This window comes from Eumetopias jubatus, unplaced genomic scaffold, assembly GCF_037043125.1.
Source record: "Eumetopias jubatus isolate StellerSeaLion01/CBP00866 unplaced genomic scaffold, mEumJub1_p1.0 scaffold_14, whole genome shotgun sequence".
Lineage (NCBI taxonomy): Eukaryota > Metazoa > Chordata > Mammalia > Carnivora > Otariidae > Eumetopias > Eumetopias jubatus.
The window spans coordinates 94,447,169-94,463,203 of record NW_028274820.1 but is presented as its reverse complement, the minus strand read 5'-3'; the positions used below and the strand labels follow the sequence as shown (position 1 = coordinate 94,463,203).

The following is a 16,035-nucleotide window of genomic DNA, read 5'->3' as shown; positions in this document are numbered from 1 at the left end:
GTTAAAAACCCTGGCCTGGTGCTGCCTGTGGCCTCTGTACCAGAGTAATAACCGAGGAGAGCAGGTTATAGGGATGGTCACAAATGTCTAAACTCTAATTACCATTAATCAAAGGTTTTTGGTTTTATTTTGTTTAACTCCATAAACCTTCCCATCATTTAAAACCACATATAGAGTGACAGTAATTAATTAAATTACACATACTTGATGTGATTAACACAGAAGTGTATAAAATAAAGGGAACAGGTTATCTCACCTCCTCCCCCTCATTTTAAAACTTAGGGTAAGCCTTTTGAGACATTTTTCTACACAAATGATTACATTAAAAATATTTTTTATGTATATGTGTGGATGTGTGTGTGTATATATATGTGCATCTAATTTTTAAAAAATAAAATGGGGTTATGTTATGCATATGATGTGCGGCTTGCTTGCTTTATTCTATTTCATCGGTATCTTTCCCTGTGTATACAAAAATTTACCTCCCTCAACTGCTGTGTAGTATGCAGTTGTGTATATTCACCATAATTTACTTAACCATCCCTCGATGGTGTATGTTTAGTTTGTCTCCAATTTTTTTCTCTTGCAAATAATAATGTACCTATATTTTTAAGCACTTGTATTTATATATTTTTGATCGACAGGGTAAGTAAAACACCACAAATATTAAAGATCAGGAAGTACAAGTGATTCGAAATTCTCCCTCAGATTGGAGTTGAGGGAATTGTTTTATTCTCAGAGTTTGGGGAAAGAGGACAACTGGTAGATGATTGTGGGGAAACTAAAAGGCAGTACAGAACTCAGTGAGTCAGATGAAGGAGATCTAAACCCTTCAAATATAAGACTATCCAGAAAAAGTCTGTCTCATTTTGGGGAGCTTCAAACTGACCTTTTCTTATGGAGAGGGTGGACAGATCAGAACCCAATAATTCAGAGAACCAGTATCTCTTGTCTTCTTGATGCCAAGGCTGCAGGTGACATCAAGACAGTTAAGGTCTGATTGTGTAAATGGCAACTGTTGTGTTTTAAGCTGTAAAGCAAGTGTTCTTTTTTGAATGTATAACAGCTGCATTCTGGGAGCAATTGGGAGATAAAATCTAGAACATCCCCATTTAAAGAGATCTTTGACTTATGGTTAGAGGACAGTGGAAAGAGACAAACCACACTTAAGTGTGATGCTTATGACGTGTTACTCATGAGAGTGGGCAGCTGGGGTTGAGAATCCCTTTTTATTGGCTTAAGGTGACCACTTGCTGTAACTTACAAAATACTGGTTGTAACAGATAAATTGGGAGTTCATTTTCCACATTTGTCTCAATGGACGGGGACCATGGAAGCTAGTCGTCCTCTGTTGTGCAGGACAACAGTGGATTGTTCTGTGTCCGTGAGACTTTGAAATGTCTAACAAATATTTGTGTAGAATTTTATAGCCAGATAGAATCTTAACTGTTTTACTTATCCTGACACCAATTTTTATTCTAATGTGCCCCCTTACCTTTTGCTCTTCTGATTTCCTGCACAGCTCGTGGTTAGTGGCTTCTGATCTAGTTCTCTTAAATTCAGTCACTCGTTACAACAAGTTGTAATCATTCTATTATTATGTTATCTCTTCTAGTGTAGTTATCTAAACATTTACATATTGAAATATATATTTTGCTATAAGCTAATTTTCTCGTTTTGGTGAAGGCATTTAATAGAATACATATATATTTTTCCAATTGTATATATTGAAGTAATTATCTATGACTTTTACTTTAGGATAGTAAAAGGGACTTAATAAAACATTTGTTCTAGAAAGGAGAATCAGGTATGATAGGTTGAGAACTGCTGATACAGACAATAATATAGTATATGAGTTAACCCGTTACCAGACTATTTTTCTTTTAAAGTGAACTTTCCAACAAAGATGACATGTTACTCTTATGTTTTCCTTAGTGCTGATGAAATCATTGTAAAGATGCATGGCAGCCAGCTGACACAAAGATACCTGGAGAAACATGGATTTGAAGTTCCTATTATGGTCCCCAAATTAGATGATCTGGGACTCAGGCTCCCTCCACCTGCTTTTTCTGTCATGGATGTGGAACGCTATGTAGGTACGCACTTGATTCCTTTAAGTACTTGGGAAAGTGCTGGTAAAAGTAGTAGCAGTAGTGTTCTAACTACATTAGAAGTTGAGTGCGGAGGTGTTAGTTTAGTTTTCTGGGTCAGGAAAAGTGAAGTTCAGGATCACCTAAGTTGAAAACTGTTTCTTCTGAGCAAACCTACAATTGTCAGAAAAAGAGAATGAAACACCTGATCTGTTTTATTTATTCAACCTCATCCTGCCACTTTTTTTTTTGTTATCATCAAATTTTCTGGTACTTGCTTAGGAGAAATAGTTGCTGAGGCGTAACTACAGGCACCAGGAGGAAGACACTGGGAAATTGGACTGGTTCTAGGACTCTGTAGCATTCAGGAGTGGGATCATTGACCTCTGGTACCTAGAGAAAGGCTGGAAAAAAGAGGAGACCATGTTCAAGCCGTTTCTATATTCATGACTGGATGATATTGCCACCTCATGGTGTCTGGACTCAGTGTGCGATTTTGAGGCCCAGAAAGGTATAAGAAACAAGGGGGAAAACCATTTCTCTGTTGCAGTCTTCCTGACATTCTTAGTCATTTTGTTCATTCTAATCCTGGTATCTATAGGTAAAACTGACTATATGTAGATCCCATTCCATGTCAGCTGTAGGTAGAGTTTTTTTTTTGAGGGTTAGATCTCAAATCGAACTTGACTCAGAACTGTACATTTACTGCAGTGCATTATCTCCTGAGTGTAAAATGTCTGAGAACTTGACCCCTTTATTGAGCCATTGGGTGACAGTTTTCATTGATAACTGCTTCGCTGAGGAAACCCAGCTTAATGTCATGAATTCACATTCAGCTACTTCTGAATTATTTGATAAACTAGGGGATGAGGCTGAGGTTTAACCCGAGCCTGTTTGCATAAGTAGCACTGTAAAATAAGTGGCTAGTGTAATATAAGTATAGGAAAAAATAGTCCAACGCCTAGATAGTTTACTTTTTAGTACTGCAGAATGCTTCAGTTAACTGAACTGTTTGCCTCTTAAGTATAAAATAAAGTCTACTAGGCAGTGCATTAATACAACATTACACTAAAGTTAAGAAAACGGCATTTATTTGATTTCTCTTTCAGATTGATTAAATATTGCCATATTTTGAATTCCATTTGTCTGTTCTGTAGGACATTGCAAAACTGGGTATGCTTTCTAGGGTGACAATACAGTGATGTGCGAGAGATGCCTCATGGTTTTCTAGGAAAATTCTAAATCCCAATTGAGAACTCATTTCACATGCATTAATATGAACTGATTTTTGCTTCCTAACCACTGATTTTTTTTTCTTGAAACAGAGTGTTAGAAGAGAAGACACTACCTGGCAAGCAGAAATTGTCATGGTTACATTGTACACTAATTCCACAGTGACTGACTGGTTTTTCTAAATGATAGAATCTTAGGTGTTACAGAAGCGAAAGGACGAAGTCAGTCTCCTCATTTTATGCATGAGGATGTGGAAACTCAGAGCATGTAGCACAGTTCCCACATACCAATATAATGCATTTTTGTCAGTGTGAGCTGCACACAAGAAGTCATTAGTGTGTAGAAAACTTCGTAAACATTTAAGTTTTCTCACTTGTGTTAATTAGTAACTGTCTTAATTGCTTCATTCTTTCCCTCAAAAGCATCCCCCTTTTCCAAAAGTTCCAGTTGGACTTAAAAAGTAAGGATACAGGCAGAATCTTTGTCTAGGCTACATAGTTTTATGGTTGGCTTTAAGTAAATACAGTTTTTAAAATATTTTTGTTTAGGGCATCTATTGATGTAACTCTTAAGCCCAATACTAAGACTATAATTTTTCTCTGCAGGTGGTGACAAAGTGATAGATGTCATTGATGTGGCAAGGCAGGCAGACAGCAAAATGACCCTTCACAATTATGTTAAATACTTCACGAATCCTAACAGACCAAAAGTGTTAAATGTGATCAGCCTTGAATTTTCAGATACAAAGTGAGTAGTTCTGGACATTTTGGTTTAGTCTTCTCAGTTAGTTAAATGTAGTTAAATGATAAATTTATTTTAGTAAGAAACCTAATTATGACTTCTAAAGTGGTCCAGTAATAGCACTGTTGTACATTTTGCTTTGGCACGCAGAGAATATTTAGAAATATGATGAATTTTAAACTTTTAAGTATTGTTGTTAACCTAGAGTTCTATTTAATTTCTTGGTTTGGGTTGAGATAGGAGATGAAACTTTAAGAACTTTTAATTTGCATGATGTGGGTATGTGTGTATATGTGTGTTTGTTTTTTTAAAGGATGTCTGAATTGGTGGAGGTCCCTGATATAGCCAGAAAACTTTCCTGGGTGGAAAATTATTGGCCAGATGATTCAGTTTTTCCCAAGCCATTTGTTCAGAAATACTGCTTAATGGGAGTTCAAGACAGCTACACAGATTTCCACATTGACTTTGGTGGAACTTCAGTTTGGTACCATGTCCTCTGGGTAAGATTGGGGTATTTCTTTGTTCTCTCATTGACAGAAACATTTAGTCCTATTTTTCCAGGAATGCATTCATTTGCTGTAAATGACATTTATAAAGAGGGAAGTTTTTGTACTTTTTAAGTAGGATCCAGCATTTTACCTTTAAGCATTATGTTTTTGTTTTTTTAAATCTTAAGTAATGGAGGGGCCACCATGAGTTTTTAATTTATATTTAGTTTCCTTTTTTTGTCCCCATCTTATAAATTGGTCTCTTGTAGCCTTTTGTCTCTTTGTTTCCTCTTCGCCCTAGTCAATTATCAACTGATAATCCCTGAATCAAATACCAGATTACAGCAAAATTACAGTAATATTTGCTTCTGATTTTAAAGGTAGGCCAGGACAGCTAGTTGAATAAGTCAGAAATGCCCATGAAAATACTAATTCTTCTTGGCAGCTTATATTGACCTTGCTTTATCTAGAACTGCACTATTCAGTACAGTAGCCACTGGCCACATGTGGCTAAATTTAAATAATTATAATTAAATATAATTTAAAATTGAGTTCCTTATTTGCACTAGTCACATTTCAAGTGCTCAGTAGCCACACGTGGCTTATGACTAGTGTATTGTATAGCACAGATACAAAACACTGCCATCATCACACACAGTTCTATCGGACAGTGCTGGTCTAGAACCAGATCTTCATCTGTATACAATGCCTGTGCTTCAGCAGGGCTCTGGACTGTATTCGATGCTGTGTCCTTGAGCTCCTGTTCTTCTTCTCTATGAGAAGGCAAAGGGTTAGTTGATTAAAGGAAGTTTATTTACAGGTCTTTAAAAAATAATTATAGATCTTAGGGGCAAGGGCAAAGTTTGCAGAGATGACTCTGTGACCTGGGCCTGTTAACATGTATTTATTTCCCTACCTTGAAAATGAGATCAGTAAGATGTTTGTGTTGTTTCTCCAATGCTACTTTATTGACTCCTGGTCATATTTTGGAGGGGGAGCTTTAGCTTTTGTGAAGATGCTTAATAAGGGCAATAGTTATTGATCAGTTTGTGAAAGATGTCCTCTTGAGCCTAAAAAATCTGATAATTATCTAATTTAGATCATTATATTGGAATATTGATCCGTGTAGGCCATCCTAAGATTGGCATTTTTTTTTTTTCAAAAATAGTGTGATTACTTCCTTCTAGGGTGAGAAGATTTTCTATTTGATAAAGCCAACAGATGAAAACTTGGCACTTTATGAGTCTTGGAGTTCATCTGTGACCCAGAGTGAGGTGTTCTTTGGAGATAAGGTGGATAAATGCTACAAATGTGTGGTAAAGCAGGGACATACTTTATTTGTTCCTACAGGTAAGGCTTTCCTCCCATCCCCTCTCCCCATAGTTGATGCTCAGTCACATGGAGTCGGCTTTTTATTAGAACCTCTGGCTTTAACATGGTTGAGAAAGAGCTTTGCATAGCCTGAGAGAGAATTCTGATCTTGAACTTTTCATTGCTTTGACCCTTAGAGGGCTTCTCTTGTAGTTAGGATCTGTTTTGGAATTGTGTTTTATGTCATTTGCCTTCATTTTAATTTTTGTTCAGATAAAATTCATATGCCATAATATTTATCCTTTCAAAGTGTACAAGTTAGTGTTTTTTGGTGGATTAACAAAGTTGTGCACCCATACCACTTCCAGAACGTTTCATCACCTCAGAAAGAAAACCCTACCAGTTAGCAGGTGTTCCCCATTCCCCCTCCCCTGTGCCCCTGGCAACCACTTACTGTACTTTTCTATCTCTGTGGATTTGCCTACTCTGGATATTTCATGTTTAATATGTGGAATACGTGGTCTTTTGTATCTAGCTTCTTTGCGTTAGCTTAATGTTTACTAGGCTCATCCATGTGGTATCACATGTCAGCGGTTCCTTACTTTTTATGGCCAAATGATATTCCACTATATGGATAAACCACATTTTGTTTATCCATTCATCAGTTGATGAACATTGGGTTGTTTCCATTTTTTGGCTGTTATGAATAGTGATGCTTTGAACATTTGTGTAGGAGTTTTTGTGTGGAGGTATGGTTTTCATTTCTCTTGGTTATATATATATACCTAGTAATGAAACTGTGGGGCCATAGAGTTTATGATGTTTAACTTTTTGAGGAACTGCTAAACTCTTTTCCATGTGGTTGCACCACTTTACATTCCCACCAGCACTGTACACATGTTCCAATTTCTCCACGTCTTTACCAACACTGTAATTATCTTTTTTATTTTGACCATTCCAGTAGATGTGAAGTAATGGTGTCTTATTGTGGTTTTGATTTGCATTTCCTTAATGAGTAATGATGCTGAACTTTTTTCTTGTACTTATTGGCTGTTTGTATATCTATCTTTGGAGAAATGTCTATTCAAATTCTTTGCCCATTTTTAAGTTGGGTTGTCTTTTTATTGTTGAGTTGTAAGTGTTCTTGACATATTCTGCATACTAGATATATGATCTAGATATGTCCAGATACATGATTTGCAAGTAACTCTCCTGTTCTGGGGCTTATCATTTCACTTTCTTTATATGTTCTTTGTAATGTCCTTTGCACAAAATTTTATAATTTTGATGACATGCTTTCAATTTTAACGGGTCAGCTCTACATTGCTATCTAAGGCCAAGCCTGCTCTAAGAATCTGGGCTGCTGTCCTGGGACACTGGAGGCAGCGGGTATATTTTGAGGGACCCTGGAAAGGGACTGAATACCAGCCTTAGCTATAGCCTCAAGTATAGGTATTAGGAGTGTCACTTTGAGATGTGACTGAATGTGGGGTGTGGACTCTCCCAGCCACTGGTTTTGAGAAGTACGTTTTTCTGATTTGGGTGACCTTAATGACTGCAGAGTTCACAGGGATCTGTTGCCACAGGCCTTGCTTTCTTGCCTTGCCTCTGGTGTATGTAATAATAAATATGTATTGAATAAATGAATGAATACATGCCAGAATTTATAAAATCTAGATAAGTATCAATATTTTTATTGTGTGTGGGCTCAGCTCCTCCCTTAATTCCTCTTCCCAGGGCTCCCTTTTGCAAAAAATATTTCGCTGTGCTCTCTTCAAAATCCTGAATTGAAATTCATTCATGCTATAACGTCCTATACCAATTATTTGCCCCCAAATTGATGTAATGATATAACTAGAATAGAAAGAAGAAACTAAAAAGCAATTTATAATAAAATACTATTTCAGAATGTGCCTGCTCATACAGGTGTATGACTGGCAACTCGAATTCCATAGCATTGGTGTAGATTAATGGTTCTCAAATGTCACTGAGCATTAGAATCACCTGGAGGGCTTATTAAAACATGGATTGCTGGGCCTCATCCCCAGCAGTTCTGATTCAGTAGCTCTGGGGGGTGGGGGGAGTTTGAGAATTGCATTTCTAAAGGTTCCCAATTGCTGGCTGTTGCTGCCGGTCTGGGGACCACACTTAGACAACCACTGCCCTAGGGACTGTTGCTTTTTCCCAGGGTAGCTGGCAACTGATAAATTTCCAGACAAACTATAGTTTCCTTCAATTTACAGAGCAGTTGTATTCCTGGAAAATTGTGCCAAAACTATGCAAAAAATACTTTGCTTACTTATATAATGGACTTACAGTTTCTAGACTTAGACCATTAATGACAGATTTTGTACCTATGTGAATGCCCAGCAAAGAGTCCTGAGTAATGCATGACTGTTTCTTACTATCTGGAGTGGCCTGCTTGTTGCATCCCTGGCTCTCGCTCATGTAATGTCGCTAATGCCTCTTGATCATTGAGACAATCAAAAAAAGTCCTCCAAACATTCCAAAACATTCTCTACAGGCAGTGCTGCCTCTTTTGAGAACCACTGATCGGTAGGATTTGTAGCTGACAAAAATTTTTCATTTGTGATTTCAGGGTGAAGCTCTAGGCTTTGTGCCTTTGAGCACGCAATTGGCACCACTTGAAAGTCAGTCTTTAATGGAATTTGTTCCATGTCACAGCATAATGAGGGATCAACAAATGAAAAATATAAAGAAAATGGGATTTATTTTAATAGCTAATTTTTACTCGCAAACATATTTGTACATATTTATTTTTATACGAAGGCTTTATGTTCAGTCTATGGATTTTGTTTTCAAAAGTTAGGCATCATAGAAATGATTCTTAGAAATGATTCTTACTTTGAAAACATATTTATGAGAAAATAGGACATCATCTTAATTGCCAACATTTGTATCTTAGGACCCGTAACCCTCCACAGCGAAATGTGGGTGATCTCCCTTTTTCTTCTTAGCGCCAGGTCTCCAGTTGAGTTCCACTTCTGCTCCTTGCTTGGTCCCTCAGAGCACTGCTCATTTCAGGATGACACTAAAGAAGTGAAGTGTGCAGCCAGTCCCATGTTCATTTAATGGAAATGTGCTCACTTCATTCTTACTGCATTTGACTCCTCTTAGAGAAACATTTTCAATGTGAAATTGGATTGTGTTTTTATTGCATAGCAATGAATTTATTTTAGAAAACGTGGATTGTGTTTTTAAACTAAAAAACTAAAACAGCAGCAACCACAAAAACCATCACCTATCTTGTACCATGATTTTGTCTGATTGGATCAATACATTTGTTCTGAAAGTCAGCACAGAGTCTGGCATATAATCGGTATTTAATAAATACTTGAACGAATGTGTCTCCAGATTATAATAGGCATTAACTTCTCCAGCTCTGGTGGAGTATGAAGTGAACTGATGTCGGTATTTTGAGTTTCTCATTTCGCAGGTAGGTATCACATTTGTTGGGTTTAACTATTGGAAACTCACTGACGTATGTTTCAACCGTTCAGGGTGGATTCATGCTGTGCTCACGTCTCAGGACTGTATGGCTTTCGGGGGGAACTTTCTGCATAACCTTAACATTGGCATGCAGCTCAGGTTGGTCATCAGTGTCTAAAGGATCTTCTGTTTTTTCTGTTATTTTTAAAGTTTCAAACGAATAAATTCAGCAGTATATTTTAGTTGCGCTCTCCTGGAGGTGGGACCTGAGGAATCGCTAGGAATCAGACCTTTAAACCCAACGGATTCTCATAAGATTTTGTTAGGAAGGCTCCCTGGTGCATTTCAAGCCGGAAAACAAGAAGAGGCATTTATTCAGTTTGACACTAAATATATCCCTGAATTTCAAAATTTTATAAAAATGTGTGGGCTCTGTCCTTTGGCTGTTTTTACAGTTAGGGAAATGAACCAAATCCAGTGAGGCATGGTGCTGGCGGAAAGTAATCCGAAGTCAGGATTGCTGCTTTAGTTTTGCTGCGGGTAAAGGATTAACGGCTGTTTTCCCTTATGTCTGAGATTGACCTCTGGGTAACTCTGTTCCCTGGTAGCCTAAAGAGAGTAGAATGTTACCAGGCTCCACTGTTTAAGGTAAAATGACTTCTGACTGATTAACCGCATCAGGACTGGGAGAACTAGAGATACCTAGTCAGAATCCGTATCTTTGGGCTTTCCTGAATGTGGTGACTCGTGTAACTTGGCATGCCCAAGGGGAACCCTGGAAGCTATGTGTCTGTGGAGGTGTTTCGAGAAATAGTGGCAGGAAGCTCGAAGCCAGGGCGCCTCCCACACCGCCAAATGTGAATCTTGTTTCTTTACCTGGAGTGTCCCTGGGGGAAAGAGGACTACTGGTTGTAGGGACTGCCGCCAGGACTCCCACAGAAGAATAACACTGTGGCGAGCTGTGGGTCCTGTCTTCTCACCTCGACCAGCGCCAAGTGTGTCCTTGAGCCTGGATGCCTAGCAGAGCCTAAAGAAAACTCCCAGAGTGGGTGTTGTGGTGCTAACGCAGGGCGCTGTTTGCTACACATACTGTTTTATTTGTTATGGTGGAACCCTTATAAAATTCCTTCTGCTAAGACTACGATGCATATCCCAAGGTTCTGATCTTTGGGGAAGACCAGTGTAAATCTTCAGTATGCTGTTGGATTTGTTAAGGTCAGACCTGGATAAGATCACAGTTCATTCTTAACTCAAACGTGTGCTCGTTTTATTTTCCTTAAGTTGGTTGCCTCCATTTAACTTGGAAATGCTAGTATTAATACTAAATTTCTTCAAATTTTCTCTAGGTGTTATGAGATGGAAAAAAGGCTAAAAACACCAGATCTTTTCAAATTCCCTTTCTTTGAAGCCATATGTTGGTTTGTAGCCAAAAATTTGCTGGAAACCTTGAAAGGTAATTAATCTGTACATTATGATGCACGATGTTTGTAAATTCGTGAAAAGCCACTGGTAGAAAGAGGGGCCCCTTATTACGGTGTAGCTATTGCTCCTGTTTTGTTTTTTAAAACATGCATGATTTCCTGTCAGGAGCCTTTTTAGCACGTCAGAGTCTCTAGTCCGTAGCCTTAAAAATCAGATCTGCGAAGAGCTGCATCAGAACAGCACAGGTAAAACTGAAAAACGTTCACCTCACCCTGGACTCCAGCAGCCGCACACACTGTCACACGTGCACATGTGCCGCCCTCGCAAAAGTGCAGTTCAAACTACAGGACTGGTACTGTCATGTGTGTTCCCACACATTTGCTTTAAAAAATCGAGGGAAGGGGCACCTGGGTGGCTCAGTCATTAAGCATCTGCCTTCGGCTCAGGTCATGGTCCCAGGGTCCTGGGATCGAGCCCTGCATCGGGCTCCCTGCTCAGCAGGAAGCCTGCTTCTCTCTCTCCCACTCCCCCTGCTTGTGTTCCCTCTCTCGCTGTGTCTCTGTCAAATAAATAAATAAAATCTTTAAAAAAAAAAATCGAGGGAATTTTTCATGTCCTGCGAGAACCAGGGAGTGCCTGTGCCATTACCATTATGACTACGATGCTGGCTGGTCCAAGGCACCTTTTAGCACAAACCAGCTGAAGGTCAGGCTACGAGTCTGTTGAAGAAAATGGTTTTGGGAGGGGACATTTATTTATACTTAGCTACCTTTTTTTATGTAGAATTTCAGATTTTGGTGTTTTAACTTTGGTTTAATAATCTTTGAGCAGTCAAGTTGGAGACTGATTGTCACGTCTTCTGCTATCTGTTCTTTCGCTTTTGCCCATGAGAATACAGTTTGTCTGGTTTTTGTGTTGTCTGACTTTTCTAATCAGTTTGCACATAGTGCTACTATTATAATGAACTCTCAGAAGGACAGAAACAGATTAAACAGTAAAGTCTGTTCTAAACATATGGGTTTTTTTTTTTCCCATTTAAAAGTTGCACAAGAAGAAAAGGTAAAATGAAAAGAAACAATAACTTACTTCCCAGGGTAGCACGCACAGAATTAAATGATAAAATCACTTAAGATTTTCTCCGCAAACAAAACCAAAAAACCACCTCACTCTCTTTGGAAGGAACAGCAGGACCCCATCCCACACCTTGCAGCAGTATAGAGATCAGTGTCCTGACGTGCTGCGGGTATATATGTATGATGGAAGGAGGAGATGAAGAGGGTTGGCTGCTTTCTCCACAAGACCAGTCTCTCTCCAGAAATGCATCCGTATCCTGAGTCTCTGACTTAATCAGTGTTTTCAGGTATTGGTGAGACTGAGGCAGCTCATCTTCAGTGTGTCCTGGTGTCTTGGCTGCAGGAATCTCACAGGGGACCACACGTAGAGTTGCCGCATGTAGTTTCCAGTAGAGTACTACTGTGCCGGCAGTAAAGTTTTCAGTCTCCTATCCAAGTAGGAGCCTAGAAAAATAGGAACACTTACAAATAATTACAAATAATTTGTAAATGTCCTTGTGTTTTGGAAATAAAACCCAGTTACTGAACCCTCCAGATAAGAGATTGGCATTTCAGTACGCAGAAAGTTCAGAGTCTTTTTCCATCTTTTCTGTCCTCACTAACATACACCCACCCCTCAAGTGATGCTTTCTCCTGATGTTCAAGCGGGGGTTCATCAGTCAACTTTTTAGAACAAAATTAAGAATTTATCTGAAAGGTAAAATCTTGCTGTTCCTCTTGCAGCCACAAACGGCAAATTGCTTAGTCTTAGAATAATGATTTAGCCTTTGTTTTAGGCCATTGAGAGTTCAGAAATGTTGAGGTCTGATTGAATAGATGACCCTATACATTAACGACTTAAAAGAGATTACTGTAAAAGGATATTGGTAGATCAGGTTTTAGCATATTTTTATTTCATCAACTGGATCAGTACAGGATAGGATACCTGGCAGTACTAGTGAGTCAATCCAGTCCCACTAAGGCTGGGGCAAAATGACCATTGTACCAATTGCCATCATCCTAGGCAATCATCCTGGAAGCAGGGATGGTGGTCTTGTTATGCCACATTATGTTCTTTCATCCCTGATCTTTTAACTTACCACTGTGGCCTGTCATTTACCAGCTGTCAAACTGTTACAAGGCTTATATGGTGGGTTAAATGAGGAGAGATTGTATGAAACTTAACTGTGTTTAGTGTCAGTAATAATAAAACAGTGAACTAATTTTGGACTTATGTAAGTAAATTAGCCGTTGGACAGAAGTGAAACCTTTTGCTTTTGCTTCAACTTACCTGAATTTTAGACCATATCTAATATATTTTTTGTGGGTTTCAGATAATTTTAAAGACCTAGAAAAGGGGTGTGTGTGTGTGTGTGTGTGTGTGTTTACCTTCGTATTCGTGAACTATGTCATGCCCGTAGCTGACTGTATAGACCGCACACTGCATACATACATACACACAGTTCTAACAGTTTAAATATTAATTATAAGGCTCACCTGGGTCACCTGTACCACTGGCTCAGCTTTGCCAGTACCTTTGAAACATCCAGTCATTTTTTTCCCATTGCACCCTCCTCCCTACCTTCTAAAGAGAACCCCCTATCTTTTGTGGTAATCCTTTTCTTCAGTTTTATCACCTGTGTCACAAATGATACAGTAGTTTAATGGCTTCCATTTTTAGAGTTCGTGTGAATAGATCCATGCCGACATTGTTCTGTGACTTGTCTCTTACTCAGCACCGTTTGTGAGCTTCCTTTTACTTGGAGCATTCGGTATGACCACATTTAATGTCATTCCGTTTCTTTTTCTTTCTTGCTTTTTATTTCGCCTTTTTCCCTCTCTGGGAATTCAGAAGTTACACAGTTTGATAGTTGGTGGTTGTTCAGCATCTAAAGCTGACCCTGTTACCTTTGGAGCACTTTAACTCCTTTCCCCACCCCACTTCCATCCCCACAGAACTGAGAGAAGATGGTTTCCAGCCTCAGACTTACCTAGTACAGGGAGTGAAAGCACTGCATGCTGCTTTAAAGTTATGGATGAAGAAAGAAGTAAGTCGTTTTCTTTGGAGACATAATTGTTATTGTTTCTATGGCAAGATCGAAAACAAGAGTCCTTACGCTGCTTTGGCACCACGTGAGTGGTGGCAGTCGAGGGAATGGAAATCACGCTTTTGGTACAACCTCCATTTTATTGTATCGTGTATACAAATGTGTTGGTTTATGTTTATATTTATGAGAATAAAGTACCTAAGTATTTCTTTAATCTGGAAAAGAAAGTAATTCAAATGTACTTAGGATATTGACTAAGAAATGAACATGTAGTTACAGGATAATAATAAATAACTTTGAGCTCGCCTCTGCTGTCGTTATCCCCATTTTACATATGGAGAAGCTGAGGTTCAAAGAATTTTATGTAACTTGCCCAAGATTTTGTGGGTGGACCTTGGACTAAAGCTCGGTCTCTGTGAAGGCAAAGCCAATATTCCTTTCCATCTGCTAGACTTTCATAAGAATGAAGGAAAAGGGAGGTCAAGGTTCAAGCAGGAGCTTTCATTTTTCACTAAAATGTGATGTTTGCATTTGAATCCTTCTGCCTCCAAGAGGTCATCCCAGGTCCCCATTTGGAATCAGCATGTCCGTGTCCTTCCCTTCTGCTTATGTAGCACATTTCTTGTGCCAGTGGACTTAAAAGTAATGTCTGTAAAGTAATATATTCCTGTCCCCTACACTAGGTTAATGAGCTCTTGAAAACCAGGGACTTGCTCCTCTTTATTTCACTCCTGGAACTTTACATGCCACTCTTTAACAAGTGATAGATACGTGAGCTGATGAAAATATATTTCCATACTAATTTTTTGAATGTCCATTTGAAATAAAAATCCTACTCTTAGGAGATACGGGAGACAGTTATTACTAGGTTACTCTCCCAATAACTTTCTACTCCTTTCACTTTATTATCATTGCTACTGTGTACCCACTAGAGCAAGGCACTGTGGAAGCAACCCGGAAAGTAAATCAGGTCTTTTCAGTGTCAGAGGGGTCATCATGTAGATTACAGAACTATATAACAAGGTAATAACAAAATAAAGTATATGTTGCAAAAACTGTATAATTTGTTACCTGCCGAAGGCTTTAGATAAGTTGTTCTCAAACTTGTGTGTTTGTCAGAATCTTTTAAAAAATAAACTCCCTGGATCCTCCCTGAGAGATACTGATTTAGTAGATTGGTGGTAGGATCCGAACCTTTGTTTTTTAACAAACTTTGTAGGAGATTTTTATGTGCGGTAAAATACATCAGTAATAAATACTGTTAATTCATGACATTTGAAGTGCTCTTTTAAAAGCATGATGTTTGCATTTAACTCTCTGTTCACCTTATGCCACCAGGAGAGGGCAGCTCAGCATAGTGCTCGAGAGCATGGACTCTGGAGTCAGATGTTTGGATTCATATCTCAGCTGTGCTGCTAATAAACTAGCAAACCTCTGTGCTTTAGTTCCCTCAATTGTAAAATGAGAATAATAGTAGTATCTCTGTCATAGTGTTGTTGAAAGGATTAATGAGTTAATGCTCGTAAAGTGCTTAACAGTATAGAATCTTGACTGGCACATAGTTAGCACTTATTGTTACTGTTATTACTAGTCTGTTTTAACAAATTATGCTAAAACCAAGGAGAAGATGTAAAGCAAAAGTAAAGACTAGCATATTGAATGCGTCTAAAAAATTAAAATGTTCTTAGATACAAAGGTTAATATTTAGAAATAGACATAAGAAGTAATGACAGTAGTTTGCATTTGGATAGATATGGTAACTCAGCGATACCTCTGTCCTATTGATGGGATCGTTTTCCTAGTAAAAGAAAAAACGTTTACAAAAATTTATTCAAAATCAGACCTCCCATAGGAAATAGGATCATTTTTTTTCACGCCTGTATTCCCAATACATTAATTCATAATGTATTATGAATTAAATGCTGGACTTAATTAGTTACTTTACTAATTATAGTAGTAGTTAGAATCACAGTCGGCTTTGAGGGATTTCACTGTGGTTCAATTCACTGTGAGACAGTCCATCTTTAACTCAAGCGAAGAGGATTTTGTAAGTTCATAAGGATCTCCTTAAAGACTATTGTACCAACTACATGAACTCTGAGACCTGACTTACTAGTATTTTGCTATGTCTATAAAATCTAGAGAATCCAAAATTTGTTTAGTAAATAGTTTTTGTCTATTATAGTGTAAATAATTTTTG

At 38.3% G+C, this 16,035-nt stretch overlaps 1 protein-coding gene across 1 annotated transcript in view; it reads left to right on the top strand.

Moving 5' to 3' along the window:
- Nucleotides 1-16,035, top strand: part of KDM7A (lysine demethylase 7A) — an 85,069-nt gene that overhangs the window by 47,295 nt on the left and 21,739 nt on the right. The window contains exons 4-10 of the mRNA XM_028106397.2: nucleotides 1,936-2,096; nucleotides 3,929-4,070; nucleotides 4,378-4,564; nucleotides 5,740-5,902; nucleotides 9,385-9,472; nucleotides 10,660-10,766; nucleotides 13,744-13,835. Of these exons, the coding sequence (XP_027962198.1) occupies nucleotides 1,936-2,096; nucleotides 3,929-4,070; nucleotides 4,378-4,564; nucleotides 5,740-5,902; nucleotides 9,385-9,472; nucleotides 10,660-10,766; nucleotides 13,744-13,835 (940 nt within the window). The remainder of the gene's footprint in view (nucleotides 1-1,935; nucleotides 2,097-3,928; nucleotides 4,071-4,377; nucleotides 4,565-5,739; nucleotides 5,903-9,384; nucleotides 9,473-10,659; nucleotides 10,767-13,743; nucleotides 13,836-16,035) is intronic.